Below are 19,305 nucleotides of genomic sequence, written 5' to 3' on the forward strand. Positions count from 1 at the left end.
TTAAAAGTAAGCCTTAAAAGTATAGATGATCTTTTTGCACGATAAAATACAATAACTGCATTATGTTTATTTATCCTCAGGCAGAATCAGCTAAATACCTCGGAATCCATCTTGACGGTAGATTAAATTGGAAACATCATGTTAGACAAAAAGCAAAACACATTAGAAACAAAATAAAACAACTATACTGGTTAGTCGGAAGATACTCTCAACTTGATCTAAAATCAAAGAGGTTGATTTATAAGACAATTATAAAGCCAATTTGGACCTATGGGGTGCAAATATGGGGTTGCATTAAAAATTCAAATCAACTAGTCATCCAACGCTGTCAAAACAAGGTTCTTCGATTGATTGCCAATGCAACGTAACCAACGAAGAACTGCACGATGACCTGAAAATCAAATGGATTTACGAAGTTATCCAAGATTTCACCTTGAAACACGAAAGAAGATTACTAAATCATACTAACGTGGAAGCAATACAACTGCTGGACAGGAGATTGACAGGATGTCAGGAGATTGAAGCGAACCAAACCATACAAACTTATATAAAGTGTATACCTTTAGTTTAAACTATAGCTATAAGTTATTATAATTTTATAATTGAGGAATACATATTGGTGTATTTTCTCGCACTCGTCTTGCTTGTGAATTAATCCAAGTACAAATGAAATGTAGTAATAAATTAAATTATAATTAAGATTGTACTAAGCGTATGTAATAAAGATGTTATAAAAAAAATTCCATCCTAGCAGAATGCTTTAGAGGATAAGTAATTAACCTACACCTAATATATGTATAAAATAATACTTTCAATCCAGTACAAATTATACTACAAACTAATGTGATCTAATATCATGAGACGAATTTCTCTACAAACGTAGTAAACTGGAGTAAATTAAACGGATTCTCACTCTTCATGATCGACTTTATCGTCTGTATGTTCCCTGATACAAAAACAGCTACAAATAGCAAGCTGCAACTTATAGACTGTGCAATCTAAGTAATTTACCACTAATATGTTTATTTTGATTTTTGTGTTTATATAAATATTATAAGCACGTCTGAACAAGTTGTGACTGATTTATCGAATGTATCCAAACTGTTAAATAAAGCAACGCACATATACACCTCATTTAGTGACTTTCGATATCATCGTATTCCATGAAATAAAACTTTTTCTACCATTAGATCTCATCGTAGGAGTGTCGGCCGGCGAAGAAAATATCAATATTTCGGAGAGAAAAAATGGTATTTTTTGCGATAACTGGTATTTTTAAATAACATTTAAAATTAATGTGTGTGTGTGTTTATTAATAAATGTCGGTTTGTTCATCGGCTAGAGTTTTATTACATCAACGTCGTCAATAAATCTTTTAAAACATTTTCATTGCGTACGCGTATGTGCGAACGTCCAACACCAATTATCTAAATTTAAATTTTGGCTTTAGCTGCTCTCATCCAAAAGTACCAGATTATTCGAAAAGGCATGAAAATAAAGTGTACGTAATTGCTGTCGTTGAAATAGCATTTTTAGCGTATTCGTTACGTTACCAATAATACCAGGACTGTTCGGTATTAACAATTACTATTATTAATATTATGTACAATTTCCAGCTATAAATAAAAATGTCTCTAGTGATTACCTAAGTGATAACGACATATTTCGATGTCTAGTCCACTATCGCATCCGCCAAAATTAAAAAAGATATTAAGATAATTTTAATTACAACTCATATAAAATAATGAATCAAGTGCTACAAAAAAAAACTGTCCGATCTGATTAATACATTTTTCCAACATGACCGAGATATTTGGAGGATATCTGAAATTATTATGATCACACAAAACAGGAAAAACCCTAATACAAAGAAAATGCACATCAATTTACACTCATAAACAAACGTTCAATGCATAGAACCTCAAATATCATTAAAAAGATTGCGAAAAGAAAAAAATTTGATCAGCTATATTATTATTTGACTATTTAAAGTCAGACAATATGAAACTTACTCAATAATAAAAGAAACTAAAGCAGCAGTATTTACGCTATTATTACACTATTATACAGCACTATTTATTTACAGTATTTACGCTAATGATGAAAATATCATCAGGGCTACATTTGCTGATAACATTACAATATCATCAGGGCTACATTTGCTGATAACATTACAATACTTGCTATTGGAGATAATAGCAAAAGAGCAACCAGAAAACTGCAACACACAAGTCAAAACATAAATAACTAGACCTAAATATGGAGAGCCAAAATTATTGACAGCAGTGCATCTCAGTAGATATTGAATTCACATACAAACTGAACATATACCAATTACCGTAACAACTCTAACGTCCTGAAATGAATGATCTTCCACCTTCCTTATTCTATTATCATAGAGCATATCAACAAGTATTGGTTAATGGGAAAGAAACTTAAATTAGTTCAAAAAATTCAAGAAAAGATTTTGTCAATCTTACTAGAGTGAAAGATGTGAAAAATATATATAACGAATAAATTAATATTTGTTTTCAGCCAGAACTACACAACTTAACCTAAATATGAAAGACAAAAGTATCTGATAAACTTTATATGAAACACATAAACATATCTGACGAAATTATATGAAAAACTCAATATTTATGATGTCATGTAAGTGAAACTAAACTATTTCATTTAACCCACACTGCTTTTAATTAAATGTAATCAATCTGGTGTAAGGGTATAAGGAACCTACGAAGTAATGAGATCAAATATAGTTTGATCAAATACTCATTAATCGTCTAATCGCTAACCTAGAAATGGACAATATTTGAAATCAGTAGAAAAGCGACGAAAAGCTTTCCAAATATCGAAACATTAACATTTTGATGTTTTCTATTTAGAGGATTGGTGGTTAGCGATATTTGAATTGCAAAACTGTGATGCGGCACAACACCATCATCATCAATTTCTCACTTGGAATGGCATTGACGTCAACGGGTTTGCCGAAGCTATAAATGAAACCTCGCGCTTGGTGCGTTAAAAATGCCGCTATCGTTTTCCAGTTCGGCCTACCCCGCACCGCCCCTTATGAAAGCAACCATGATTCATAATAGCAATTTTTCCTTCAATTTCATTCAAAGTGTCAATTATTTTCTTTTTATATATTTATTGATACGGGCCCCTATCATACATACAGAATTGAAAAATAGAACTAACTTTAACCATCGACTTTTAATCATAGTACTTACTAATGAGATCCATCCGGTAAATTCAATTTGCATTATTGAAGCAGATTGGGATCTGGGAAGATTGTTGAATCTGACAAGAAATTAGATCAAAAGCTTCCAGTTTTACATAATTCATCTTCGGTTTTTTTATTTTTATGTTAATTCGAACGTATAGCTGTGAAAAATAATAAAGGTCTCTACGTTGAGTAATTTGGGTCAGATATTTTCGGGTTACTTGTGTGTGTGCAGGTGATCAAGGTTAACCACACGATATATATTATATGTACACTTGTCTGATTCTCAAGTACAAAATATTCACCATTATTTAACACTATCTTTAACTTGTTAACTAAATACATAAAATGAATATGAACTGTTTAATAGTCACTAAATAATAGCACTATAACTGTTATTTAAAATTAATATTTTTTAAAATAAACAACCTTGGTGTTAAAATTAAACCATGCGTAAAACTGTAAAAATAGTGCTATATTATTATTGATACGCCCAAATTCTAAAATAAAAAAACTTAACAACTTTTCTTTATTGTTTCTTAAACTCACATTATGACAAAAGTAGTGCCAAACATACACACAATACTTCTATATTTAATGCGCCTGAAAACTTATATTATATGGTTTGATAAAAATTTTGCCAAAACTGATTATACAGTGTATAATAACATAGCAATTATAGTATCTCATAAACGGATGTTTAGACAACAGTAGAAAAATTCAAAAATATCAAGGCACATACCTTTTGACGAAAAAATAAACGGTTACTACATAGAATGCATGTATTATAAACACATCATTTTTAAAAATTATGGAATAAGCGTCACACTACTCAAATAAATGAAATACAAATAAATTCAAATATGTAATTAAGTTTCTTATCAGCCTTTTTCCTATCAAAAAAATTATACAAAACTACACACGTCTTCTAACAAAATCTTTATTACCATTGAAATTAAACCGCCGAATTAATATATTGTTTCCGTTATTTTTATCATTAACAAAGCTGGTGGATTGTTTTTAATTATACTAATTAATCAGAAGGTGAAACGCCAGTAGGCTATTACAAACTCAAATAATAATCTAATTAAAAATCAATGAAATAAAACACTTACCATATTAAAATTGGTTGAATACTTAAACTATTAAAAAATTACAACCTTGGTACTTATTGTTATTTCGTAAGCAGAAATGATGGGAATTTTGACCATAGTTCATCTGCCAATTACTGAGAAAGAAAGCTGGGGACTTCCACACTGCGAACTTTACTGATCTGAATTTATTTCGCAGAATATACCCAACAAACACACGTAGATTACAAAAGAATCGTAAGTAAGCAGTCGTGCTACTTTCAGAACTCTTTAAATTAAAATATCAACGAAATAAGGCTAATATGCAATCGAATTCCAATATGTTTAAACTTACTACAATATGTACCTCATACAAATAATTTTAAAAATATACAAGTTTATGCATATTATATATTTAACCCTTAAAGCCAATTTTAGGTTATATTCTTATAAATGAAAATACAAAAAAATTGGCACACTTAAATATTAATATTTCCACTTATGTAATATACGTTACAATATTAAGATTGATTTCATGACAACTTTTACATATATTTATTAATTTCAATTTGAAAAAGAAAACATTAGCATCATTAAATGGAAATTATTTAAAAATATTGAATCTTACCAGAGAGGAGATTGTAGGAAAACTCGATAAAGCACTATTCCACTTCAAAGATGAAAAACACCCTCCGAAAAGTAATTTCTACAATTTTCAATTGTAACTGCTCTCTCAAACTGTTCATTTTCCCCCTTACAGCGTGTTTTTTTTGTTTACACGGCTCTGCAAACAACAAAAGTAGACTAACTTACAAACGACCACCAACTAAAATGTCAAATTTTCTCAGAAAATGCTCTAACCTTATTTTTAAAAGCAACATGATGCGGTGTTGCCGACATTTATATTATAAAAAACTTGAAAAACAAATTTACAAATAAAACAACAAATTGGTGTTGAGGGGTTATATTTTTTAAATAATAAATATTCACAGAAATAACTAGAAATTTATAACACAGTCTAATCACAAATCTAATTTTTTTTTGATTTTGTGATTTGTTTTATAATTTTTTTTATAGGACGGTTCAAATATTACAATAGAGGAACATTTGAACAGCATTTTCAAAGTTAGAAAATAAAGCGACCTTAAAGTTATTCAAAAAAATACAAACCGATAGATTATAAAACAAATAATGACCGGGTGGAGAAGGGGTATAAATACAACAATATACGATGTAAACCCAGCAAATCATCTCTCAAGCACGGTACCCGATTTGAAACATAAGCGTCCTTAAACATTAGGATTGAATAAATCTAACAATAATCTTATTAAAAAATGGCAGATTTAGTTAGCGTAATGGTTAAGAACTAAAAAATGTACAAATATGTACCGGGATTTACACCGGATATATATATATTCACAACTTATTGCTTTTTAAATAGAAACCGATCTATTACCACGGTTTTCACATTTATTATAAGTTAGAAAATAGACATCTCGTCGAGGTTTAAATAAAACATAATTTCAGCATTCATCACAAAAAAAAATTAACGACGATGCTTGGACAAAGTAGGCATACTGTTACAAGACGTTTGACCATTTTTATATCGCTTAGCATATAACACCTTAATACACCAGGATACACGAATAAAATATTTAATATACACAGCGTGAACAAAAAAATAACAGCGTGTATATGTTTGTCATTTAATAACAACTGACTAGACAACCAATATTTAAAAATAGAGAACCCTTTAGAAAATATATTTTTACAGAAAAACACTGCCCAACATTATTTAGCCCTGGTGCTAGTGAAATATGAACATATATTGGCCGAGGTAAAGGAAATTAAATATATATGACGGGTGATTTGTTTTGCTATACTGACGATAAACTTCTATTTCAGCGGAATAGTAATGGAACTGGTGACACCTAATGTTTCCACATAATAGAGTTGAATTATTGAGATATTATGTATATTTTACTAGAGCTCACTGCATCAAGAATATACCAATGGTTCACTGACTTTAATCGTCATATCAAGCAGCATAATGAGCATCAAGAATAAATCACATTACACATTCAATCATAACATCATTTAACATAAGACCTACCATCCACAAGCAATGTTAAATTTCCATAATATTTGAATCCGGTATGAGCCATAAACTCAACATTATCAGATAACAAAAAGCCAATAAAAAACATTATGACAATTATTAACTGAAGAAATGTAAGTTTTTTTTTAACATACAATGTTTTCATCTTCTGAGCATGATAAGCGAAATTTTTTTATTAGTATTTTATAGTTTATATATTATCGACAATACAGCATAAATAGTTGAATTGAAAAACTATTTGTTTTCTACACCGGAGGCACTCTTCATATGTTCGCTTCAAATATTGCTCACTCACGTTATAACCGCTTGATTTTTTCGGCGGTGACCAATGGATTTTGCCGTTCTAAAATTTTTCTACCTTCTGTCTTGTAGTCGTATGTGCATCTATGGACCTAAATAAATTGTTTCAAAAATATTATCTGACTAAATAAATATTTTTGGAAAATCCTAATATACACCCTATAATTTATTTACTAAAATCTTACCTCTGAATACCTGTGTTGGGAACAAAATATTCTACCACACCTACAATTGTAAATATTGGTAATGTTCAATTTTTTATTGCACTCGCTACATCTCGACTTCTTTTTTATCACAGGCGGTAATTTAACAACTTCATGTTTTTCCTCTCTACAAAGAAAAAACAAAATAGCATATAAAGAATGTGAAGTTAGTATATCTTATGAATAATATCCAGAAATAACTCACTTTTGTATACACACAGATGAGGACGAATATAGATTGCAATACCCATAAAAATCATGCAACAGCTCATCTTTGGATTTACAAAAACTATCATCATTCTTCAATCGTTGGATTCTGGAACAATCACTCAGAAAATCTGTCGCTACACTGCTACAGGATTTTTCCTTGCTAACAGTTTCTTTATCTTCTATATTTTCTTTCCTATAATTAAATCATACAGACATCTGAGGAAATTGATTTTAAAACTAAATAGAGATAAAAAAGTTAGATTACTTAATTATATTAATTAGTTCATTAATTCAATTAGAAGCAATTGATTTTTTATGACTTTTTTGACTGACCTATTTCTTCTACTGTACAGTGGCGATCTTCTCTCGCTCCTAAAGTATAAATCACAATAGTTAGACTGTTGCTTGGGAGCATACTGGGGTGGTATGGCGCTGGGAGTGGATAAATATTGGGGCATGTAGTAGTTAGTTCCTGAGCATACCCCATACTCAGTAGAAGATTTAGAGAATTTTCCAATATCAGGCTTCAGATTTGACTGAGCATTCTCTAAACTGTCATAATTGTACTCCAATCCTTGATGCCGCTTCATTAAACCAACCTACCAATAAACAATATTAACATATATAAGGATAAAAGAGTTAAAACACTTACCTTACAAGTGGCACTATGTTTCAGTCTTTCACTGGCAGGTTCATGTATCTCCCACAGATCTTGCCCTCGCTCCTCCAGCTCGATGCTATTTGGCGAACTCTTTGGCCTTTCAGCACCGTCTGAAGACAACACCAATCGAGTCAGGTGTACCCTATTCCTTGCGCTCACCGATATGCTCTCTCCATACATATCTCCATTCGATTCATCGTCCAAGAAATGCAGCTGATCTGCTAATTTCGTACTCATTTCCTCGACAGATGTCTCATTGATTTCCAAGACCGGACTTTCTCCACGACTACCCGATATGTTCCCCAACGTTTCCAGCCGGGTTAGATTCGGCAAAGTCTCCAGACTATCATTAACATTCGGCAACGAAGACTGATTCTTTTTATTTGAAAAGGTATTTAAACTGGGGAAAATCTTTGACTCCAGCGAGTGACTGTGGAAAAGACGGCTGCTATTCGGTAACGAATAACCGCTACCACTTACTTTACTATCTAATGAGGTCGTTTTGGTTGAATCTGCGTGACTTAGATCAGGAATAAATGGACCTAAACCACGACAGGCTAAATTCGGGAATAATTTAGAGTTAGCGCGATCTGGTGGTAGAGTAGGTAGCCTGGAAAATGTGTTAGGCCTGTGATTAGAATTATAACCTGTCGTTGTAATGTCCTTGTCCTGATGAGAGTCGAAATTATTCATTAAAAAATTATGTTGCTCCGACGTGCTTAAATCAGGAAGTTTGTCTGATGCTAATCCTTCAAGCAAATAAGACTGTTCCAAACTATCTCCCTTGAGAACATCTGAACCAGGTAAAACCATACCATCTTCATTCAAATATATACCACCTAAATCATGTTTTTCCCTTTCCTTGTAAATATTTCTCTCCCTAGAATAGGTGCTATATTGGTTTGAGTTGATATCGGCTTTATCCGAGGATAGCCTGCCACTTTCCCTTCTTTTAGATATGCGCGCGTAACTCTGTCTAGTATGAGAATAAGTGCCCTTGCGTTCGCTGTAAAGGGACTTGCCAGACTTTGCAACCAGGAAGTTTTGCAAATCTTTCGGTTTTGTACGGTGTTTATCCTTAAGTGCAATCTCTTCACTTTCAGATTGATTGCCTTCATCTACAAAAACGGATGATTGTATATCAGTAACATAAAATACCCCAAAATAACATATTTTTTATCACAAGAAAATTAATTAGCAAATACAAAACTTACCTGATCTTTCATATATGGTCAAACCAGCACTATCTGAGATCCCTGAAGCACAATCTCCAAAAAACTTATAAGCAAGCTTTTTATTATCACCTTTAATATCGGAAACGTCACCTGAAGATTTGGCTTCGTCCGTGCGAATACTATCCTTTCTAATTCTGTTCTGCCTTCTTTCACTCAATTCTTCTAAATTTCTTCTAATTGTTTCTAGTTTTGTGCACATCTTCTTATCCTCTACCAACCTGAAAGAAATATTTAAAATATTTAAATAATTTTTTAACGGATCATTAGTATTTCAGACAGAAGAAAAATACTTATTTTTTATAGTTATACAAAACTCTATTCAACATTCATGAATAGTATGTGACTTAATTTTGATAAATATTTTCTTCGGGCTTATACAGCAATTTATAGGAATTCAATTTACTACGAAAATATGGAAATAATTTAAAATGGTGCCATCGTTGTGGCTTGCAAAATCTCTAGAGTTCAAGCGTATTAAAAGTGATGATTTCGGTCTTAGACCAATCGCGACTTAGACAACCTCGAAATTTTAAAGATACGCAATTGCAAAGTCTGCTGGATGAACACTCAACACAAAAAGAGCTTGTAACTCAGCTAGGAGCCACCGAAAGAGTTATTTCAAAAATTCAAAAACTTGGAAGGTCGGAGTCACATGCGTTGGGTGAATTCCACCTAGATCAACGTAAAACAAAAAAGCGAAAAAAGTTTTTGAGAAAAACCGTGAAAAAAAATTTCTTAAATAATCTATAATCTTTTTAAAAGTAAATTCCACTTTCCAAATACATCAGTACAGAAGATAATGGTATGAATAAAAATTATTTGAAAGTTAGCAGGTTGTTTATACACACAGCGATCAATAAATGGTGAGATGTAAAAATGAGAGTGTTTATTAAAAACTCCTTCAGTCTAGTATATATTATAAATATATATGATATATTATAAACTTGCATCGGGTTAAAATAAAAAGAGACTGTACTTGCAGTATTTGTTACTGTCTTGGTCGATCCAACAAGTCTAGCTATTTCTTAGTAAAACAAATTTGTTTAAGAAAAAGTATATTTTCATCCCTACACAAAACAAAACTGACGCTTTAGGTAGCATTATTCCATGGAGATCAAAAGGTTCTTTTGCATTTATTTAATTATTCGGAATTCATTACCATCATCGATCTATAGCCGAATCATCGGGGAAATTGTCTAATTCTCAACCTATGGACTTTTTGGAATATTTCGGCTTAATGGAATATTTCTCATTAAATCTCGCCGCAGTTGGCGTTTGGTCCCAACTATTCTGGTCCCGGATATTATTATTAGTATGCTATTCAGATCGCTTTATATGATCTTGATCCATGTCTTTTTTAGAGCTCTTCGCTATATTGTGAAGAATATGCTCAATTTTCATTCGGTGGATACGAACCGTTGTAATTTACGTCTCTGAATTGTTGCTCAACTGTACACTGATTGTCGCATCTTAAACGAATTACTTCATTTCTAATACGATCTCGGGGAGAAACATGTAGAATGTGATGCTTAACATTTGAAAGACCTCGAGCTAACAGATATCAGACTGTAACAGTGTCCAAGTTTCGGGGCTATGTATGAAATATTGACAAAATAGGCGTTCGAAAAAGGCGAATTTTAATATTGGTTGTGATATTTCTTATCGCTTATATGCATCATCTTAGAGAAACAAAAGCTCTTGTATTATTGATCCGTTGTGATCCTACAATAGCAAGTGCCCACAGTTGTCAATACTTTGATCTTTTCTTCATTAAGTGTTTCAGTTTCAACCATAAAGCTCGGTAAAATAGCTATCATGAAGAATGCTGGAAGCCTCAACAACTGTATAAGCGAATATAGTACTATTATCAGCGGACAGATAGGTAGGAGTTTGAAGCATCACACTGACCGCCATGACCATTTTTAAAAAGTTCTCGCATAATTACATCCACTAATGTTGAAAACCAGTGAAGAGATTCCTTGACGATCACTAACTCCGATCTCAAATGAATTTGACAAATCATTTCACACTCCAACATAGCTAATAGAACCATCGTAAGATGCCTGGAGAAGCTTAATAATTTTAGGAGAACATGTTCAGCTTCTAAAACTGGTCAAAGTGAGTACCAGTGTCACAAACTGCCGGAGTGCGAATTATCTTGTCTACACAAACGCAATTCGGTCGAAACCCCACCTGCTCTTCTCGGCTTGTCTCCTAGAAAGCTATTTGAGATATGATTTGTCTGATCATAAACGCCTGCTAGACAATTGGTAATAGTCTTATAACTCCATAATTTTTACAACGTTTTCTATCTCAAATCGGAATTGAACAAATTTTAAAGTTACTAAAAGCGTTCCTAAATATAGTTTACTGGAATTTAAGCAAAGCTTGCTGTGTAGGGAATATATCCACCAAAGGCGCACTCTAGCACTCACTGGCTTATCCTTGGGACTATTGATTAAAATTGAGAATACCAAAACTTAAAGAAATATTCCATTACATCCATCGATATTCATCAATCAATCCATTTGCCTAATGTAGCTTTGTTGGAATTCTGGTTATATCCTAAACTCAAGATATCACTTCCTTTTGTATTAACTAAGATTAAAACCAAATAGGAGATATATTTCCAAGATTGGATGGGCTTATCCCAGAAATCAAATTCAACAGCTGTTTGGGAAACAGTCTAGAGGGATTACTTTAAAATAAATAACCCACTTGAATTTTGTTTCAGGTATTACTCTCCATTTTGATCTCCATCGTCTACCTGATCCTCTGACGGACCGTGCAATGAATGTTGTAGTAACAGATCATAAAAAATATAGTCTTGACAAATCCAAAAAATATTTTTATGCTGATTTTTATTATCATATATGATGAACATATGCTTAACTCTGTTATTTTAAATTTCAAAATTTAATATTTAATTGACAATTACTTTAATAAAGTAAGAACAGACTATGCAAAATCAATGAACTCTACATGTGTACAAAACCTACAGAAGTTGGAAAACAAATTGACATAAGACATACAGTTGATGGATTCAGAGATGTGGGATATATAGGCTTTAAGAATTATTAAGTCAATACAGATCCCGCAGAACTAATTGATGTCAAAGTATTATAGGCCTAAAGATACTAAATCCAATAGTTATCACGAGTATTATATTAATAGTATTTAATTGGGTTAAATAGCTCTTTGAATCTGGGATAAGCGCAAAGTCCATTTCCCTAGACTGATACTCATTTCCTATATAAAATATTATCACCTGTTACAACTTGAATTTTTATACTAATAATTCAAAACAACAGTTATCTAAATTTAAAATTATTTTTAACCACTGACCCTCTAGCGCCATGGACAATACCAATGTTCAGCATTGATAATGTCTTTGTTAATATATGCTTTGTTTAGTCAGTATTTCTGTTTAAACTCCAAACAAAAAGATTGTTACTTTTGAAATAGGAGATATTATTTATATGTTATGGAAAAGTACCATTCATATGTTTTTACTAATATAATGTGTTTAGTGCCATCATAGAAAAAGCCATCAGGTATCAGTGACGTTATTTAGTGTAAACGAAAAGAAAGCAATAAATACAGATTTAAGCATATTCAAACTGTATTGCAATTTGAAAATAAAAATTTCAGATGGTAATTTTTGTGATATTTGATTTATTACTTTCAAAAAGACATGGAAATGGAAAGAAGCAGCGCAGGCTCATCGAAAATTGATACTTCCATATCAAAGATCTAGAAGAGCAAATGATTTTGGGCGATGAAAAATGGATCGAGTACGACAATCGAGTTCGAATATGATCGGTGCCAAAGTCAGAAGAAGATTAACAACAAAGAAAGAAAAAATTGTTAATGAGCGGCTCGAGCCAGGTCAAACCATTAATGTCTTTCTACTACAATGATTGATTCTATTGAAGTAGGTGAAAAGAAAACATTTATAGCTGATCGAAAGGAAAGGCTTCCATCACAACAATGCTATACAGCATACATCTTTAGTGACTCAGCAAAAAATTGAAATTTACCATGTAGCCTGAACTTCATCCGGGTACATTTTGTCTAGTACAAATCCCTAATAATCTAGAATCATCAAATTATCTAATCAACATGTCTAAAGTTTTTCGCTCAGATATCTCGAAAATTCTATAATGATAGAATTATAGTTTTACCAGAAAAAGTAAACAATGAAAATGGCACATATATATCATTCATGTTTCAAATTTATAGAAATAAATTCATTTAAAAAGAACATGAAAAATTTTTTTAAAATTATTTTTCCCTAACCATATATATATATATATATATATATATATATATATATTCAACAACTACTATTCATGAAATGAGAAAAAGGTAAACATGTTTTGCAGCAGAAACATTGCATAAAGTGGCAACAACTAATAAGGTTAATGGCTGATGAAGCAGATAGCACAAAAATGAAGCAACAAAAAAATGTGGCATCTAAGTTGCCTACCTTTGGAAGGTTTCTAACGCTTCTTTTTGTAATGTCGGGGGTGATATAGTGCTCTCGCCATATGGTGAGTAGGAACCATCTTCATTCTCAATTACCCTCAACAAGTTTATTATATCACCTTCCTTAAATACTAAAACTGATACTTTTGATCCTGAATTGACTTCATCTCTGTAAAAAATCAACTGTGTCATAGAAAAATTTTTATTCAGAAATAATTCCAAAGTCCTCCACAAGACATCATCCATCAATCTTAAATATATATATGTCTGTGTGTGTGTGTGTGTTTATAATGCGAACAATGATATTGTATATTAATAAATCATAATATAATTTTCAAAACTATTTCAAATCCAGAACATTATCTAAAGAGGATATTACTTTCAGAACAAATTTAATTACATTTCAAAAGTGTGATGTAATGTGACAAATATATATTTGTTTTACTATTTGATAAATTACTTTAAAAATAAATGGGCAAAATTAGTTCTTAATAATTCACTTATATACCACCACAGTATAAAATCCTGGCTTAAGCAAAATTAATAAACAATATTAATTCCTCATCAGTAGGCTACATAAAAAAACTTGCAAATGCTTTAGATTATCCTAAATATTGTGATACCTAATTGACTAATGACAATATATAAATTAAAATCATTTGGTATTGTTTAAGATATACTGTTTTCTAAAAACATTCATCTTTAATAGCAAAACACAGGTTTCTGTTAACTATGAATTAACTCATTACTGTTGAAACTGTCATGTATTGACATCATAGCACGAAAATTATATTTCTAATAATCCTTGACTTAAAATTGGTCATTTAGTAATCAAAACATTTAAAACATCTATAATATATTATATAACATATTCTCCCTAGATTAATTACAATTATTTATGTATGTATAAAACATGTCATTATATTCAATTTCTAGAAGACCTGTTAGTGCAATGTTACATAATTTGTTATCATTTTCCATAAAAAAGATAGTCTAGCTCTACATCAAATAATTTAAAATAAATTGATAGAAGAATTTAGCATAGTTTTACGGGAATTTACCTGCTATTTTCCAGAAGATCCTTTAACTCTTTCAGTAAAAAATGATCACAGGCCACTGAAAGGCGTCTTGTTGATATAGGCCCGCCTCTCATTGAAGACACCAATGTCAGTGTTGATCCATTTCTAATGCCTGAATCGCATAATCTAATAGTATCCTTCAGTTCAGTTGATTGAAAAATTAAATTCTGCTGATAGATTGGTATACCTACAATGTAGTTTTTATAATGGGGCATATTAGCCACATATTAGAAGAAATATTATTAAACACACGGGCATATTAAAAACACGTCAAGTAACATACGATAATAAAAGTCCAAAGAAGCTTCACAAACATTTCCAAATCATGCATTGATGCCAAGGAAGATGAAACGGTATCTGAAACGATTATTGAGTGTGCCGCTAAAGTATATTCACCAGCCCGATATAAAACATAGCCCCAAAACTATGGGATAAATCTCTACAGATGGCAGAAGAGCTAATCGATCTCCAGAAATACCGCAAATTAAATAGAGATGTTAGGCAAAAAATAAAGCTAAAAAGAGAAGCCTGGTGAAATTGTGTAGCTGCCGGTTTTGAAATTTGCATCAAAACATGAATAACGAATGTTGTACCAAACATTTAGGAGATTAAGCGACAGGAGTAATTTACCAACGACAAAACCGCCGGAGTCGATCGAAAAAGTCAATGCTAGTGGGAAAACATTATTTGGATACCATGAACATGGAAGAAAGCAACCATTGTAACTATATTGCAAAAGAGACATGACATGCAAATGAGACTTTTGCAAAAGGCCAGAAGCAATGTGAAAAATAGGAGACTAACTGAGGCCAGAACAGTTTAAGTTGAGTGCTAAGTATAGCGAGATTTAATGAAGAATATTCGTCCTTCGTATATAAGTCCTGGCTGCACCCGCAGTAGCGTTTTGTTTTAGAAATAGACACTCTTCCCAAGCGCCGGATATCGATTGATAATTATGATAATGATGATGGTAGGATTGAAAAAGAACTGTTCATAATGAGCTCCAAAAAACTTGACCAAATGAAGTTGTCTTCCATGAGGACAACACTATACAATACACATCTGTAATAGCTCAATAAAAATTGAGAGAGATGGGCTGGGAAATCTGGATACATCTTCCATATAACAGGACCTTGCCCCATCCAACAGCCACTTATTGTAGTCTCTGCAAACTCCTCTTAATTGTAACAAGTTTTCGAAATTCACTTGAATTAGTTTTTCGCCCAGAAATCGCAAAATTCTATAATGACAGAATTATAATTTTGAATTTATTGTGTATTGGCTTTTTGTTTGGATGGACTAATTTATTTCAGCAATAAAACAAATACTTTTAAGATTATCATAATAACATCCAAGTAGTGATTTTTTTGTGATATGTTCTTACAATTGGAGATGTTTAAAAGATTTTAAAAAAAATCCTGGAACCTTATTGCAGCACCACCTACCAGGGCCGGGTATGAATCTAAACCATTCAAATCGAGACACAAAAAGTGTTATCCAAATCGGTCCAACCATTTAGTAGGAGTTCAGTGACATACACACAGACAGAAGAATTATATATAAAAAGATATATTAGCAAGTAATACTTAGCTCACAATGCTCTAGATGACAATGATAATATTAAAATATAAATGAAAATCAAAAGACTAGCTCCTTTACAAACAAACTCGCACACAAATTGAACAATGGAGGTAACAGTTAAAGTAATGCACTGCCCAAATAATCCAAGTACTCTTATCACTGAGTACCTACACCAACAAAATGATTTACCTACTGAAAATGTATTTAATTCGTGATTGCTTGGCGCTATGCTACGCCGAGCGAAGACAAATATACATTATAATAGTTAATAACAAATATTAATAACCTGTAGAATCTTTATACACATTGTTAATTCAGAAAATAAAACTTATTTTTTCTTACCTTCAACTCTGTAAATTTTCTTTTTAATGTCGCCGACAGTATCATTAAACGATACTTTAATGTCAAAAGTGGTACCTAGAAGAGTCTTGATTTGGATTTCCATGTTGGGTTCCTCAAAACAATCCGAAAACCCATCCTCAGACATTTTTGGGCCTGTTTTTAAATTATTGTGACAGCTGACATAAATACAGTCACACACCTGGTCTATTAATCCCAACTGCTATCCACACCTGAATGATAGCGATTTCCTAGGAACACTGTTACTTCACAGCATTCGCCGCACAAAACCTCCGCAAAATAGCGAATCTACAAAGATACCATGACATAAAATCAACACGTTGTGTGACATATACATCACAATGTTATATTAAACACATGCACATATTACAGTACCTAGAACCAACATGTATTACAAACTATCATTGACATTAGTTCTACATACCATATCATTACAAAGGACATCGAAAATTTTCATCAGCAATGAACATTGGGAACTTATGCAAGCAATGCCAACACAAATACTCAAGCGGTACGATTTACCAGACTATTTTTAGAATATATTCTAAGCAGTCCTGCCAGCTACCGAACAGACGAAAATATGACGCAAACACCGTATTTACTTTACAATTGTGTGAAATTATAAAATCCGTTTACTACATTACTCAAATTAGTGTTGGTATGATTCACACCAGCTGGGTGCCCTAAGAATCAGTTTCCTGACATTGTTGACATAAATATGTCGAAGTATATTCATAAGTACGTTCAGAAATTAAAGTTGATAACTCTGGCCAATCATTCCAAACAATAAACATAGAACGACACGCATTTGAGTTTCTAGTGTTATTTTGTATGACCTTTATCTCGAGTTGTTTTAAAGAAACTTCTGATTTAACCAGACACAAAATATTAGCTGGTAATATGCATATATTGGTGCTGATTTACCATTACCATACACCTAATATGTCAATGTAAGAAAACTAACCCTTAAAACTAGGCTGGCCAACCCAAGTAGTTTCATTCCATAGATTTTATTCCTTGTATACTATCATATATGTTATTTGTGACATTTTGTGATTATGTTCTGGATATAGAAAGTAATGTTTAATTATTCCTTTATGAATTTATAGAAAGTTAAGATTCTACACAAATATGATATCAAAAGAAGACGTTTCTTTAAATTTTTCAGATAAGCAGCTAGTATGTAAACAAATAAATCTAAATGAGCTTATTAATGAATATTATTTGTAGGTTAAATTTATTGATATATCTGATGAATATGGAATTCTTGAGGATATAAAATTTACTATTAAGCTTAATGATTACCAAATTCAAGAAGGTGATAGAATTGCGATTTACAAAATTGGATGGAAAGAAGTTCAGGATTATGAAATCTTTGATTGGGCACCTACAAATACAACAGATATGGAAATTCCATTTCATTTTAAAGGTAACTATTATTAGGCATCCTTATTTTATGTCACAAAAGATATGTATATGTGTATTTTAAAAAATATAATTAAATTATATAATAGAAAATATAATTTAAATGTATCTTTAAACATAATTATAATTTTAGGATCAGTTTTACCAAAAAATCTTCAGAGTCTTTACCAAATATGTTATATAAGTGGAGATAATCAAGTTAAAGGTGCAAGTACACCATTTCATATTCAAGCATTAGATATATCTGTGAACAATACATTACAGGAGCACACTAATCTAAATAAAAACATATTTAAAGATTGTAAACAAATATTGGTTCAGCATCAAAGGGACATTGAAAATTGTAACATAAAACTATTAAAAATGATAAATAATTGTATTGCTCATCAACAGTCCCAATATAATGATATATTTGGTAAACAAGAATTATATACAAAATTGATATCTGATCAGAAAGATGAGATTCAAAACTTGAGAGATAAAATTATTAAGATTGAAGAAGATTATCAAAAATTATATGCTGAAAAAAATCAAATTCAAAATAAATATGAATCTTTAAAGATGCATATCGAAATTAAGAAAAAAGTAGACGGACAAAACTTAGAAGATAACCAGAGTAAGGATAATGCTTGTTTGGATATAAGTATTAGTGATGAATTTGATGTAGGTTTTTTTGAATTCCAATCAATTCCTCAGTTTCCCGCTATTTCGGAAGGTTTATTTTAACATGTTTAGCTATTTTTATATGTGAATATATTTATTGTGTATAGTACTATAATCTACATTTTTATTTTGATATTCTAGATATGCAAAAAATAACATTTTGTTGTGTAATTACTTAAAGACGAATAAAAATGTTATTCTTAAAAAAAAAATGTTTTCTTTTAAGTCACCAAAAGGTACAAATGGTAGATTTTTATACTCACTAATTTAATTTTGGAATGAAGCTTTTGTGATCACTCTTTGTGAACTTCCTTTCATATTTTAGTTGTGTTTATGAACTAAAACTAGTAGACGTTTCGCAAAGAATGCAAATTGCATGTTTATGCTTACTCTAGCTACAGCAATACTTAAAACGGCTTAGTGTTCAACCGATAAGAGCCATGATTTTTCTTGTTACATTGGACAATTAAAAAGTCGATAAGCCGATTCTCAAAAGCCTCTCGATGTTTTCTCTCAAAGTAACCTTATAGAGTCGTTAAAACCTTGATTATTGAACTGAATGTTGTGGCCAGTGTTCGGTCAAAGTTGACTGGACTGTGCCCATACTTTCACATCGTTGATGTCCTTTTATCCGTATACTTATAATTATCCCAGTTTTTCCTATGTACACTAGCAAAGATCCTTG

At 31.5% G+C, this 19,305-nt stretch overlaps 3 protein-coding genes across 10 annotated transcripts in view; 1 reads left to right on the plus strand and 2 right to left on the minus strand.

Annotated features, from left to right (window-relative positions):
* Ipk2 (Inositol phosphate kinase 2) overlaps positions 1-5,172 on the minus strand; it is a 32,755-nt gene extending 27,583 nt beyond the window's left edge. Inside the window, exon 1 of one of the 3 annotated variants that reach the window (XM_076419755.1) lies at positions 4,925-5,172. The gene's annotated coding sequence lies outside the window, so the exon portion shown is untranslated. Of the gene's footprint in view, positions 1-3,233 lie in introns of all 3 variants that reach the window. The other 2 variants (XM_076419757.1, XM_076419756.1) reach the window with 2 other exon arrangements.
* A 72-nt stretch (positions 5,173-5,244) lies between these two features.
* Positions 5,245-17,232, minus strand: LOC143206900 (uncharacterized). 4 transcript variants are annotated; one of them, XM_076419741.1, is made up of 10 exons: positions 16,957-17,232; positions 16,515-16,820; positions 14,574-14,778; positions 13,514-13,681; positions 9,004-9,242; positions 7,781-8,907; positions 7,462-7,727; positions 7,124-7,321; positions 6,901-7,045; positions 5,245-6,807 (listed from the first exon to the last, which is right to left on the minus strand). In XM_076419741.1, the coding sequence occupies exons 2-10, from the start codon at positions 16,657-16,659 to the stop codon at positions 6,712-6,714; spliced, it is 2,589 nt and encodes an 862-aa protein (XP_076275856.1). In that variant the 5' UTR covers positions 16,660-16,820; positions 16,957-17,232; the 3' UTR covers positions 5,245-6,711. The 4 variants fall into 4 exon arrangements, with proteins under 4 accessions (XP_076275856.1, XP_076275858.1, XP_076275857.1 ...); XM_076419743.1 differs by having other exon boundaries at positions 17,135-17,213; XM_076419742.1 differs by having other exon boundaries at positions 16,908-16,977.
* On the plus strand, positions 17,134-18,832 carry LOC143206916 (uncharacterized). 3 transcript variants are annotated; one of them, XM_076419777.1, is made up of 4 exons: positions 17,134-17,270; positions 17,642-17,711; positions 17,763-17,961; positions 18,091-18,832. In XM_076419777.1, exons 1-4 carry the CDS (start codon positions 17,251-17,253, stop codon positions 18,681-18,683), a joined length of 882 nt encoding a protein of 293 aa, XP_076275892.1. In that variant the 5' UTR covers positions 17,134-17,250; the 3' UTR covers positions 18,684-18,832. The 3 variants fall into 3 exon arrangements, with proteins under 3 accessions (XP_076275892.1, XP_076275893.1, XP_076275891.1); XM_076419778.1 differs by lacking the exon at positions 17,134-17,270 and adding an exon at positions 17,310-17,427; XM_076419776.1 differs by lacking the exon at positions 17,134-17,270 and adding an exon at positions 17,328-17,482.
* Positions 18,833-19,305: the final 473 nt, after the last annotated feature.

Source organism: Rhynchophorus ferrugineus, unplaced genomic scaffold, assembly GCF_030347505.1.
Source record: "Rhynchophorus ferrugineus isolate W39M unplaced genomic scaffold, kcgeb_rfMv2 rfM1, whole genome shotgun sequence".
Lineage (NCBI taxonomy): Eukaryota > Metazoa > Arthropoda > Insecta > Coleoptera > Curculionidae > Rhynchophorus > Rhynchophorus ferrugineus.